Source organism: Passer domesticus, chromosome 4 (assembly GCF_036417665.1).
Source record: "Passer domesticus isolate bPasDom1 chromosome 4, bPasDom1.hap1, whole genome shotgun sequence".
Taxonomy (NCBI): Eukaryota; Metazoa; Chordata; class Aves; order Passeriformes; family Passeridae; genus Passer; species Passer domesticus.
Genome location: NC_087477.1, coordinates 58,710,887 through 58,725,437, shown reverse-complemented (window position 1 = coordinate 58,725,437; position 14,551 = coordinate 58,710,887). Strand labels below are relative to the sequence as shown.

Sequence of the window (14,551 nt, the reverse complement as noted above, 5' to 3'; positions counted from 1 at the left end):
GTACTCTGAAGTCTCACTTCCAGTAATCTCAGTCTGATTTTCTCCCCAAATCCCAGTGTAGATGGCACTAAAGTCTGAGGATTTCACTGCCATTGCTTGTGAGAGGTCCTCTCACAAAGCCCATGTGAAAGAACGGCGGGCATTGCTGACAGGAGACAGTGGCTGCTGAATACAGCTCTGCTCTGCATGGGCAGAGTATACCTCAGTCCCTTTGCATGGTTCTAACCTATATTTTCTGGCCAGAGTAGTCTAAGCATAAGAAAGCTGTAGCTAGTCTTTTTCAGCCTCCTTCTGCATGTACTGTAAAGCTGTTCCATGTCTATCATTTAAAGCACTTCAAATGCAAGGGTTTCAAATTAAACAGTCAGTGTTTTTTTAATGCTAGAAAACCAATTTAAAAGGATAAAGCTAATAAAATTTCAGCTGTCCATTTACACATGGAAAGATCATCAAGTTTTGATTTTGTCCTGCACACATGGAATATGAATAAGTTAGAGACAGTTACTCCTGGAGCTCTACAAGGACTTTTTGTTCTTCAGTAACAGTATTAGCCCTGGTCAATGTAATGTCACCCTGACAGCAGTAATTTCCTAGCTGATACAGTCTTCCATATTTATAGAAACTGATAAGAATTCTGCTGATTGCTTGTGACATTCTGTCTAGACTTTAGAGAGAGATCCACTCAAGAAATGAATGTTACATATTAGAACAATATTTCATATGTTAATGTCTAGGAGAATAAAATTATCCTAAAAGACACATAACAATTCGTTTTCTAAGGAGTTCAAAATTGGTGGCAACAAAAAAATATTTGGCAGGGAGGACAATTGAGACAATTGATTCAAAGTAAAGAGATTTCAAACTCTGAAAGAATCACTCTGATCATCAGTTCTGACTTTCCTTTATAACCCAAACAAGAGAATGACCTAATATTAAATCATATTTCAGAGAGCATATCCTTTTTTTTCCTTTCTTTCTTTGTTACAGGGGTGAGGGAAGGGAAAGAAATAAAGAAAGAAGAGAGTACAAGAATGATGTGGAAATTCCCAGAGACTGAGAATACATCACACATTGCAGGTAAATAAACCCTTGGCTACCGCAAACATTAAAACAATCTGCTTTTTAAAAAGAAGCATTTTATACGGCTGCCAAGACTGAACTTTAGCTTTCTGGTGTTGGATTTTATTTTACTGTCTCTGAGTAGAAATTCTCTTATTGACACAGTTTTGTTGTTCACATAAGCTCTGCTTCCCTCTTAACCCATTCTCAGTTAAAAAAACCCCACACAGGTTGTGCACCTTAATCCTACTCTGCTGCAATGTTTTCCAGTCCTTTGCTCATAAGCACACCTCTTCTCTAAATCCTCAGTGATGTATGATTATTCTCTTTGCCCCTAGGGATGCCAGGCCTGCATGCAGACCTCCCTGAAGGCTACAGCTTAGTCAATTAATAAATATTTAGAACTCCTTTCTCCTTCTGAAACTGTCCTGCCAGCATAGAAAGATACATAGAGATCACGAGATTTCTTGATTATTTCAGGCTTAATATATCCCCTTAAGTCAAAAGCATCTAAACTAAAAGTGAACTCAGAAACATAGTGGAGAATAATCTGTGAGGGTTTATGCTTGTACTCGTAACTTGAGGTTGACCAATCTGAAAAAAAACATGCAGAATCCACTTCAACAACACAATATATCATAATGACATCTTTTGAGTATATATCCTAACGAGAACATTATCGTGTATAAATTTAAAATTACATTTACAGATTCAAGATTTAATCTGCCAGGGAGTTAGCTCAGTAAAGCCTTCAGCAACATGAAATTAAATCTGCAGAATTTTTTTAGCTTGATTCTTTAAGGAATACTCAAACATCCCACAGTATGGCTATCAGAATCTAAATGATCAGTTATCACAAATTGTATTCATGTTGATTAAGAAGGATTCTCGCTCAGTATTTTTACTTATACTCTCTTAAAAAAAACCAATACTTTTAAATATACAAAAAAAGCGGGTTCTCCTTCTCTGAACTCTCATGTTGTAATTCAAACTAATGAAAAACAAAGCCAGCTTTTCGCAGCCCAGTGCATGTGTTTACCACAGCTGTCCTCGTCGCTGTCGTCCTCGCAGTCCGCCTGGCCGTCGCACCGCCGGGCCGCCAGGACACACCGCCCCGAGCGGCACTTGAAGTGGCTGGGGGAGCATTCTGCCAGGACAGACAGACAACAGGGACAAACAGCAACCGTCAGAGAACAGCTCAATCGCGACATGGGCACTGATCTGTCACCCAGGCTGTTTCAGGAGGGTAAACAACACGGATAGAAGGCTCGTGAGACTGGAAAGATGCATCACGTGAGACTCTTCATAATTGCACCAGGAACGTGGTGGAGCAACATTTTCCAGAGCTCTCCCTTCCATGCTGCCCTCTGTTAAATGTCATTGCTTTGCCAAATCACTGGCATGCAATGTTTAGACCATGGGTATGGATTTCCTTCCTACTCTTCTCACCATTGTTGTGGTGTGTTATGCATTGAAATAAATGTAAGAAATCCCCAGGATTTAAAAAACCCACCAATCGTGACAATTATGGGTCTATTTCAACTAATGAAAACCAGGTATAACTTTCCACTAATTGACCCCTTCACTGCTTCTGCCTCATCTCACAGTACCATTTTGGGATAAAGGAGTGGAACAGAGTTGGCAGATCTTTAAGGAACTCTTTCATTGAGTGCTAGCAATTCCCTGGAGCAAGAAATCCAGCAAAGAATTCTGCTAAGAGACTGGCATGGCTGAGTAGAGTAACTCAGTTTGGAATAATTTCCACAGTTTAAATATTATAATTTAAAGGGAAGGTATGAAAAACACAAACACCAGTGACTGTGAGAACCCATTTAAATCTTTTATTTGCTGTAATATGTGTAGGAGGTACCTTCTACATCTTCATCTGGTGTTAGACAGGTTTGGTTGTCCGAGTTCTCATCTGGAAACTGAGTGCAGTCTGTATCTTCTGGCCACTGCAGACCTACAATCCCAAGCACAGCCTCACAGCGCTCCTTAGACTGTACACACAACGTCCTGAGGAGGCAAGGAAGAATTGCACCAAATAACTGAATTAATGGCTTAGAAATTCACAGATACTACAAGTTAATATTCCTAGCCAAAGTTAAGCATGAAGATCAAGAAAAAAAATCAGTTAAACAGATGTTTTAATATGAAAAAATACATATTTCAAAGAATGCTCTGGTTGAAACATTATTTTAAGTCACTGTTGTGCAGTTATGTTATAAATAGGTTAATAATAACCAAATAAAACTGCTCACAAACATGCTCTCCTCTGTAAGAGATGGCAGAGAATGATTTTTAAAAAGCACTAACTGCTGTCCTTCAGGGAAAAAAACCAAACACTTTTTGTATGAGTGAAATGCTACCTCTTTTGATTATGCTACCTCAGGAACCACATGGTTTCAGAAGGACAAAATACTCAAGCCTGCAAACAAAAGAGTGAAGACCTCCCCAGGGAATTCAATAAAATTAAAACTTTAGGAAAAGCAAAGCTCAGACCAGCCCAGTCTTGAGGCTGTTCTCAGTTACAGCAAGAGAATACCTTCCACATCTTCATCTGCTGTTAGACAAGTTTGGTTGGTCAAATTGGGAAAAGGCATGAATAAAGTGCTTCTGCAGCATTTTTTTAAACCATATAAAAGATGGAACTCACTAAAAAATTTGTTCAATCCATTGAGACCGAAAATCATCCATGGTGTCTCTCAAATGCCAAATGCTTCAAAATTACAAAGGTAAAAAGGCATAATAGAAAAATCCCCTAATGTTTGAAACATTTAGCCACTACTGTTGTCTGGCATCCTAGTAGGTTGAAAAATATTTCTTTCATGTCATTTTAATTTGCCTGTATGTATTTTGATTATTTACACATCTTCCTTCTAGAGACAGTTCTTTCATGGAAGGCATCTTATTCCACTCATTTTCCTTTGACCTTTTTACAAATTGAATTTTTTTATTTTCTTGTAATTAGCTTTGGAAAATGCTGTGACCAAAATCAACAAAACAAATCTATATAGGATTAATTATTTTATGCTATTTTTTGAAAATGATACAGTATTAATCCCCCCAAATTTAATTTTGTTTTGAGGAATTAGATGAAGAAAAGTCAATGTTTTCCCACACCAAACAATTCACCACTGAGTTGAATAACCAGATAGAAAGCATTGATGTCAGTCAACCAAGTTACAGACTCTCCTTTTACATCCTCCTCAGTATCAAAAAGGTTGACTGACACCACTTTATAACCTCAGATTTCTGCCTGTCAGAATTTTTGTTTTCCAATGACAAAAAACAAAACCCACGACAAAAATATGATAATATAGCAGAGACATCTAAGCCACTTCTGTCCTGTATTCTCTGCACACTCAGATCTTTGGTCAAAGCTGACCTTTTCCAAGGCATTATCAGCCACTTGTCTGTCTGTGGTGAAAGAATTAGAATCTATTTAAACATCAAAGTAGGCATGGACTAATATTATCAATGCCTTATCAGAGATGAAGAATAATGTTCAGAAATTGAAAACATACTTGATACATCAATGAATGCTATAAATAACAATAAGTTCAGTTCCTTCCAAAAAATCTCTTGTGTTTTTCTTTTAATTTGAATAAAACTTTATGGAGACTGTTACAGTTAAACAAAGCATGACAGCCAAACTAACATAAAGACAACAAAAAGCCTTGCAAAGCAGGGACAGCTGCTTTACATAGGGGAAGTAGAATTAAAATAATTTAGTTATACCACCTGGAATGAGAAAACAGATCCATGTGCGTGTATTAAAAAAATCTAATGCATCTCTGAAAGTTTATACTATAGTAGATCCAGAATTATAACTTTATTGCACAATTCATAGTTGGAGAGTACACTTTGACTTAAAAAGTGTAATGCTGAAAAACTGCATTACCTGAGTTCAGTTTCATATTTACAGGAAAAGACAGGTAAAACAAGACATATGTCCTGTTAAGCTCAATTAATCACTGATATATTTGAACAAGAGGGCAATTATTTTGAAAGTCAGCAGGAGAGTCTCAGAATATCATTTCCGTTCTGACAATGTAACATTTTCTCTTCTCAGAGCTTCAAATTGTAAAGAAGATATACATTTATATTGAAATGTCAAATTTGTTTAATTTTTATTGGTATGAGTTTATTTTTGTTTTCATTTCTAAAACATTTTTAGGTTTTTACATTATATAGGTATCTGAAATTCTCTCTAAAATGTTATTGTTCAGCAGATACTACAGATCTAGTGGCACCTCCAAAAGTTCCCCTTCCTGATAAAAACATTCTGTATCTGTGACCTAACATAAGAGTGAAACCTAAACACCCTCATAAAAGTAGAGCTTTGAATCCTATGATTTAAAGTTTTACGTTGCATATTCAATTTGGTCTAAATCTGGTGTTACCCAGTTTTGAGCAGGAAGTTGGACCAGGTGACTTCCAGAGGTTCCTATCAAATTTAATTGTTCTGCACTTTCTATAAGTTCCCCTTCATGGGTATAATACTTTAAATGGGAAGACTATTCAACTGTATCATGACACTTCCTAAAATCTGTTAGCTAGGTATGATGGTAAAAAGCCTATAATTTAACTTGTGTCCTCTACATTAGAATAAATTAATCCCATTTTTATTTATTTTACTGGTTTCTTAAAAAACAAACAAACAAACAAAAAAACCCAAAAAAAACCACAAAAAACACTCTTTCAAACTAGGAAGCCTGACACAGAACTTACATAAACTCCTCTGTAACTTTGAAGGTATTCTGTATGCAATATTTTCTTTCCCATTAGGTTCCTATGTGAGAATTTAACAGCATGTTCATAAGCTTCCTTGTGGTTCACTCTTACCTTGCACTAAGAAGCAATCACTAGACAAAGAAATGTTATCTATTTGCCAACAGCTATTACAAAATGCTAATCATCAAGGCCATGAAATGGCAATCATCAAGGACATGAAATTTAACAAGAACAAATGCCTGATCCTGCACCTAGGATGGAGTAGCACTAGACACAAATTGGAGAGCAACCCTCCAAAGAGGGACCTGGGCATGCTGGTCAGCACTTGCCTTTTCCTTTTGAATTCCAAAGTAAAATTTTTGGCATTTTTAATGAAAGCATAAAACTGGGAAAAACTACCATGACAGACAGTCAAGAATTAAATGAAATATGGTTTAGTATAGTACCTGCAAGGTGGGATCCGCTGATTTGTATGGGGGTCACATTTTGGTACTAAGACGGTACAGGCAAAAAACATCAGGTACTTGTAGCAGTTGGTCTGAACCAAAGCTGGGAAAAGGGAAGACTCCCAGCTGATAGAGGCCTCCTTCTGTGTCCTGTGGCCCAGGTAGTTTGGGTAATAAGTGTAGTTGTAAGGCAAGTTCATACAAAGTTCCAGAGTAATTGGTTCACACTGACCTTTCAGAGAGAGAAAACAAACAGAACCACAAATGGTGTGAGATTAAATTAAATACAGCAGAAATAATCCCATACTTATTAAACAAATTTATCAGTCAGGGGATATCTTCTCAGGCTTGAAAAACTACAAGTTCCAGAGCTAGAAATCTGTTATAAGCCTATTCATACCAGTAAAGGTGGGTTTGAATCCTGCCTACCTCATAACCCATTAAGATATTTTTATTTCCTTATTAATATTCATTGACTTTCTGAGCAACATCTTAACTTTAAGGTGGTACAATAAACCATCCTTAAACCAGTACAGTGTGCACTGTACAGCAACACCCTGGTGTACCTACTATGCTACCATGACACACCTCACACTGACAGAGCAATTGCCAAAATTAGACAGAAATCATCAGATACTTTGGGTTAGAAAGGATCTCAGGAGGTCTCTGCTCCAATGCCCTGATCAAAGCAGGTCAGCTCTGAGGACTGATCAACCTTCTCAAGGCTTTAGATACTCAGGTCATAAAAAATCTTCAGTGACAGAGACTGCACAATTTCTCTAGACGCCAGGATTTGCTTTTAATTCTTTTCCTTGTTTACCAAGATCTGAAGGAGGGGAAAATTAGGTTATGTATTGCACAAGCATTGAGCAAGAGACAGTCTACATGCTAATAATTTAATTTGGGTAAGACATAACTAACAACAAATTAGAATGATAAGTAAAGACAAAACAGATGCAACGGCTACAAGTCCATATAATTATATATATTATAGCTACATACAAAAATATTCCAACTTTTGGGAGTATATCGCAACAAAATTTGAACTAGCCAAGTATTTTGGATTTCTAAAAATTGTATAGCTTTTGTATTTCTTCTCACTCTGGTATTCAGAAACACTTATTTTTCAATTTTCCACCATAACACAAAACTACAGACAGAATTTCACTTCAACTCGGACTCAAATTCAACTTTTTATTTAGCAATGAGATGATTGTGAAATTATTTAAACTTATTTACTCTGGATATATTGAGAAAGTTTTCCACAAAAAAGTACACCATTCAAAAGTTTTAAAATGCATATATTTGCCTATTCTGTGAGCAATTATACCTTAATTAATATTCTCTGTTAGCCAGTTGCTAGCATCAGTTGCTAGTACAGTGTGAGAACTGTGTCATCCCATAGCTGTATCTTTGAGACAAGTTGCAAGAAGAGCCAACAGTCAATTATTCAGCTAATCAGCAGAACTGGGTACTCTTTCTTGGTCTGGCATTTGGTGGTGTATCTTGTTTACTATTTACTCCTAATCTGATGATCACAAAGCTCATTTTACATCCAGCTTTTCCTCGCTGCTAAATCCTGGCATACTACCAATACTGAACTGTTTCTGCTGCCTCCAACCACTTAGTCACATCTTTAGGACACATGAGGTTCAATGACTTTAACAATTCTCCTCACATTACTGCCATTTCCTTTCCTTCATGATGAACAACCCCCTGTCCTTCCACACTTTTGCCTCAGATCAGTTTGGGCTCATTTTTTTGATTTTGGCCAGTAAACATCTTTCTTGTATGGGTTTAAGGGAATTCTGGAAGAAAATCTAGTCTACTGAAATGCTGCTGGAGGATAGCTCTTTACACTTTTTCAATATGATTATAATTTTTCGCAGTGTGTTTAGAAAGCTTCCATTACGTTATGTGCAAAAGTGTCACTGTAGGTTTGAAAATAATAACATTGACTCTCACACTCAATTCCCAACAATCCAGAGAGTAATACACAGAACATAAGCTCCAGGGGAACATCTGACTCATTTTAAGTAACCCAAATGTTAGTCTTTCCTTCTGAGTCTGTCCTACAGCTTAAGAGGTCCTGCTACTCCTTATCTATAATACATGTCCAACCTAAGGATTAGGGAACAAGGAATAAAATTCATTGCATCTTTCATCCTGAATAAAAAGAAGAAAGAAGCCAAACCAAACAAAATAAAAGTTAAAAAACAACCCATAAACAAAAACAATCAAAAAAAAACCATCCAAAAACCCCAAAACAAAAAACCCCCCAAGCCAACAACAACAAAAAACCACCATAAACCAAGACATTACCACATAGACTATGCCTGGATTTAAGATCTTCCTGCGTCTATTATTAACTTGCTCTATTCATTGGAGTCTCTATAACCACTCTGGGCAATCTATGTCCAGTCACACTTTCAGTAAAAAAAGTGCTTATCATTAGAGCTTCATTATGCTCCTGTGTTTTATTTTGTGTCAATTGCCTCTGCTCCTGTCACTGAGCCCTGTCTTCTTTACTCTCTCCCTTCAGACAGCCATTCTGTTATCCTAAATATATTGTACATTATATATTATACATTATAATGCCAGCCTAAACTAATCTGATATTATCACATTTGGAAGACATCCATCATATTCAATACTGGGAACTGTGGCCTACACTTTGGAATTTTTCAACCAGATAGTAATCTGGGCCAAGAAGTACTGCTTTGTCAAAACTGAAATTTTTCATGAGAATTCTCATGTCTCACCAAAGACAAAACAACTCAGGTCAAAATACGAAGAACAAAAATAATATGAGAAAAAGACAATAGTACTTCCAGATGTTATGCAAGAACAATCTCTCCCAAACTGTCTTGCTGTTCCATTGTGTATAAACAATTAAATATTCACTGGACTAGAAAAGGACAAAGTGAGATGATCCAGAAGACTAGTTCAGACTATGTGTTACTACAGACAGTTGCCCATAATATGTCAAGGAAACATCTTCACTAAAAAGCTCTTGGGTTTCTCGTAATATGGCACAGGAACATTGCTTTACAATTCAAACACTACATGTCAAAAATCATAGAATCAAAGAGTGGTTTGGGTTGGAAGGAGCCTTAAAGATCATCTTTAATGGGAGATCCTATTGCTCTTAGCAGTTAAGGGGCAGGTCTAAATCAGATGGAACCAGACCCTTCGGAGCATGCAGGGATGGGATTAGAGGCAAAAGACATGAAAGAATTGCAAAGATTTATATGGAAAATAGGTTTTTAGAATGGAAGTTCTCTAACAGTGAAACAGATCTCTCACAAAGATTGTGGAATCTCTGTCCTTAAGGATAGAGTTGCTCAGCTGCACAAGATCTGTATGGGCAACATAACTTAATTGGCACTGATTTGATCAGGGGTTCGGGCTTGTTATCAAAGGTGTTACCCAGCTTCCTTCTAATGATAAACACGGTACGTAAGATTATTCCTTTACAAAAATGTAGGCAAAGCAATGGCAGAAGCATATGTAAAGCATTTATGATTTATAAAGTGTATTATAGCTTTACTTTAGCAGCATCTAAAGGCCCCAGCATGAGTGGTGTCTGTCTCAAACACTTGAAGGCAATAGTCACAACTCTAGAGAGAATATGGAGTTTGGACTAGTTGACCTTCCCATGTCCATTCTATTCTAAATGGAATGACATTATCCACACAAGCTACCATATAGCATCAAAGCATACCTTGCAGAGAGCACAAAGCAATTACTCATGAATTGTGTAAAAATAATCTGTAAGTGAAGCCAAGTCTGTCCATCTGTCAAGGTGACCTGAATTGATGTAACTGTATTAACACAACACTAAGTTTTAATTAATTTTGAGTAATTTTTCATACAGTTCTACCCAATTTCAAAACATAGACAAATCTATTTCTATTGATTACCTGTTCACATAGCACAATTGAGAAAAGCAGCTATTCAGAAGCAAGTGCACAATTGGTACAGGAACCTTGCATGGAGTGGTACAGTGCAGCACACAGGTATGAGGACACACAGAGCTGAAGACCCTGATCCTCTACTGTTTGTATTGGCCAAAAGTATAATTAGTTTTTACAGTTTGAATACCAAAATCATTCCTTCATAAACGTCTGAGAGTTCTCCAGACTACTAAATACTGTAACATGGGATTCTTTATATTGTGAAAATAAATCTGCTTTACACTTACACTGTGCTGTTCACTTTACATAGACACTGAATGTCATTAAATGCTAAGAGAAAGTGCAACAGTAAACACCCATGCAGGAAATATAGAATTTCACAGAAGAGAAAATTAAAATACCTCAATGCCAAGTGTTATAAATCCTAGTACATCAATAATCAAGATCTTTGATGACATATTTGCTTCATAAGATGACAAATTGCCCTTTTCAAAGCTTAGTCATTAGACATATACATTAGCTAGAAAATTACACTATTACTTACTGTGTTCTACTCTAATCCTCATTATAAACTAGAACACCCTAAAAGAGTTAACAGTATGAAGCACACGACCTACTTACTGCAGTTTGCCTGGCTGTTTCTCATCTCACAGGGAGAAGCTCCACAGGGATCAGGGCAGGAAGAGCACCTCTGGTCTCCCTCCTGACAGAGGGTTTGATCTGAGGGAAGTAGAAAAGTACTTTTCAAATTATTTACCAGACTAATAAAAATGACTGGAGCATAATGAGAAAGTACAGAGTTTACATAAAAATTAAGTATTTCCTTATACTTCCTTATATTCCTTATACTACCTTATATTTCAGTAAGTACCCAATAGCATTTCAAGTGCAGCAAGGAAGAAAAGTGTGCAACAGTGTTCAGTTGTCACTTTTCTTACCCCTCTATTCAATATAAAAAACTATATCCCAGTTTCTGATTGAGAGGCATGGATCTCTGAAAGACATTTACCAAGCAGAACATGAAAAGTCATGCAAATTATATTTCAAAAAGAACAATAGGTTCTAGCCAAAAGAGAACACTGCCTAGGAATTATTCTTCAATCCGATTCAGTTGATCTGCTTCTCATCTTATGATTGTTTTGGCTGTCAACAAAAGACATCCTGAAGAAAGATCAGAGATGAAGACTAATTGTCCTCTTTGACTGGTTAAAAAACAAAAAACAACAGAAAGAACTCCAAAAATGCTATGGTCCTAATGACGGACTTCAGAACAAATAAAACCAGCAATTCATCAAAAGTTTTTGAACTACTTGAGTAGTTACTTGATCTGACAAATCCCTGGACTTCTCGCTCTCATAGTTGTGCTAGCTCCTTTCCAAACCATTAAATTCTCTCTTCCATGTGTAAAATGAGTCATTTAGTTTACTATTCTGTAAGGAGAGAGTAAACAGATGATGTTCATCATCTTATCCTGTTCAAAATAGCTTACTGCCCTGATTGCTTAGTAGTTGTACTGCACTACTGCCCATGAACATTAATCATTCCTCCCTCCATTGGACATACAGAAGGTGCTGAAGAAAGATCTAGTTTCAATAAACTAGACAACAATCTTGTCTAAAGAAACTGATGATATAGTCATATCTATCATAATTATGTGGATTTACTTCCATTCATACATGTTATATATTGAAGCAAAAGAGGTAATTTCTTTGCTATAGTGATTGTCAGTTTTATTTTACAGCTGCATCTAACTGCAAAATGGAACTTGAAAGGCAGGAAAAGCCTTTTGACTTCTAAAGCTATCCCAAATATTTACATTAAATTTATTTTTAAAGTTTGCTCCAACTCCTTCCTATACTTTAAAAATCCCTGTGTTACAAGGTAGATTCTTTTGATCCTAGCACAAATAATGCCGAATTTTTACAAACACACTGTACCCTGTCTTTTGAAGAGATCACAGAAACAACTGTGAATGCATCTATATTAGATTTCTATTGTCACAAAATGAATGAGAGCAGTACTCACAGACAGATGCCATACCTTAAATTTCCTTAAGGCATGCAGTGAAGGAGACCACTTTTCTCATCCAGGTGGAGACAAAGCAACAGTCAATTGTAATATCTGAATGTAGGTACTGCTACTAGGACACAAGATCCCTGTACCCTTTCATAGGCAAGGCGAAGTCACCGCACCCTGACCTCAAAATTTCTGTGCTGATTTCTCATATTTATTGTGTTTGTAACAAAACCAGTACTCCAGACTCCATTAGCCCTAACTCCACTGACTCTGACAGACATATCCAAATTTTGTCAATTTGATTTGTAGAGCAGAAAAGTCCTTGTAATACGTGAATATCCTACTACATTTTTTGCAGTTGCTGGAAACAACAAAATATATAAGAAATACAATAGTAAGTTACAAACAAGAATTCTGCCTTGGTTTTACATGGACTTTGCAAGGAACTAAAGATTAATGAAATCTAAATTCTGCGAACATATTCCAAGGCAAATTAGGATGGATGGGATATGGTTGCCTAAAGAAAGAATTTTTCTCTACACAATACTGCAATATACTGGATAGAACTTTTGCACATTGAAGAATTAATAATAAAAAAATTAGGAAAATGTTTGTATTTAAAAGGTCTGCAGTTTAATGCCAAGCAGAAAAGATCTTTCATCATGTACTGAGATAATTGAACACGTAATTATCATCCCATACTAGTGCTTGAATATTTTAACCTATACCTATTCATCATACCAAAAAAAGATTTTTAACCATTGCTTCAAAATGAAAAGGGAAAAAAAGAGGTAGCGAAAACAAAATACATCACTGACTTCTAGCTCACATCATGTAAGAAAAAGGGAGGATAAAAGAATTCACAGGCTAAGACCGAGACTGGACATCAAGAAAGAAGAATAAAAGGTGAACATTTTGTGAAAGTGTACAGTCAGAACTGAGCAGAAAAACTTGTTTCTAGGTTTAAAGATTGTCACGGTCAGAACTAGAAGATATTTCATGTAAGACTTTTTTTTAATGTCAACATTAAAAGTGAGGAAAAATAATGATAATTTCTATGTTTCAGCTTCTCAGGTATTTTTTGGAATGAAAGTACTTAAATTGGAGTAGGACGATCCCAAGAACTTTCTGTGAAAAGCAGGGACTGAGTAACATGCTTATGAAAGGATTTTTATTAGACTGGTTTTCTAAACAAATAAGGCTTATATAATCACAATGTGCTCTAATAACTATTAAATAGCCTGTCCTATTACTACTACACTTGCAAAGGGCAGCTTTCTGCATAAGTTTAACTATTTTAATTTTTTAAAATAAGATTAATTTTTAAAATATATTAATAATTCTTGCATTAAAGAAAGGCTGCAATCTGAACCTATACCTTACCAGGAATAAGAGAATTACACGTGAAAAATACCTTCAAATTTTGAAATCTTCATAACATAACAACATTACTTTCTGAGTGTCTTTGGAAAACCACGTTCTGGGGCTCAAGCCATTGCTTAGTTTCCTCTTCTCTCATAAAGTCCACAATAAGACAGCTATCAAGTAACTGTGAAAACTTATGCTCTCATAAATTTTCCCTTAGTTACACTAAATCATTAGTTTACTTATTAAAACATTCTTTCTCTGATTCCCAAGTTCTGATAAAGAAATTGATTTTAATGAGAAAATTCCTGCTCAAATGACATCAATTCCTGTAACAGTAGATTCTCATTGCTCCAAACAATGTATTTCAAGTAACAGCTAATTATATCAGATGACTAAATATTGTGCTAAATATCACCCCCACTTCTTCACCTTTTTTAATAATTTTAAGTATTAAAATGAGTCTGCTTACAAATGCCTGTGTGAAAGCACACACCAATCAGCCTTAGCAAGTGTTATTTGAAAGATAAACAAAGTCATCTGTCAGACAGCTTTAGCTAAAGGCACTGTGGAACACAGCAGTCAATGGTAGGTTTAGTAAGAAGAGTAAAATGAGGCATATCCTTACTTTCACTGCAGTTTTCTTCATCACTTCCATCTTTACAATCATTATCTCCATCACACTGGAATGCACTAGGAATGCACTGCCCATTTCTGCACTCCACCAGACCCTGACTGTGACATGCTAGAGAGAAAAAAATTAAAAAACAATATTCTGATCAACGAGCTCAGTGAAGCTCTGCATTCTATCTGAACATCACACTGAAGTGATTTTAGGAGGAGCTGATAACACTTAGCACGGAAGGTCAGGAGGCATTTCTCATTATTTGTCAGCTAATTTTTCAATAGCTGCATTGAGCTTTACTTACAGAGACTGAAACTATAAATGTCAGGTATTAGCAACAGCCTGAGATGAAGTCTTAACTTCCCCAATGAAAAAAAATGCACATA

General features: G+C 36.1%; 1 protein-coding gene across 8 annotated transcripts in view; it reads right to left on the bottom strand.

The window, feature by feature from the left end:
* The window catches only part of CORIN (corin, serine peptidase), a 119,427-nt gene that overhangs the window by 31,655 nt on the left and 73,221 nt on the right, over positions 1-14,551 (bottom strand). For all 8 annotated transcript variants that reach the window (XM_064418245.1, XM_064418252.1, XM_064418253.1 and 5 more), the window contains 5 exons: positions 14,169-14,285; positions 10,781-10,879; positions 6,243-6,474; positions 2,930-3,075; positions 2,099-2,206 (listed from right to left, as the gene is read on the bottom strand). In XM_064418245.1, the coding sequence (XP_064274315.1) occupies positions 2,099-2,206; positions 2,930-3,075; positions 6,243-6,474; positions 10,781-10,879; positions 14,169-14,285 (702 nt within the window). The remainder of the gene's footprint in view (positions 1-2,098; positions 2,207-2,929; positions 3,076-6,242; positions 6,475-10,780; positions 10,880-14,168; positions 14,286-14,551) is intronic.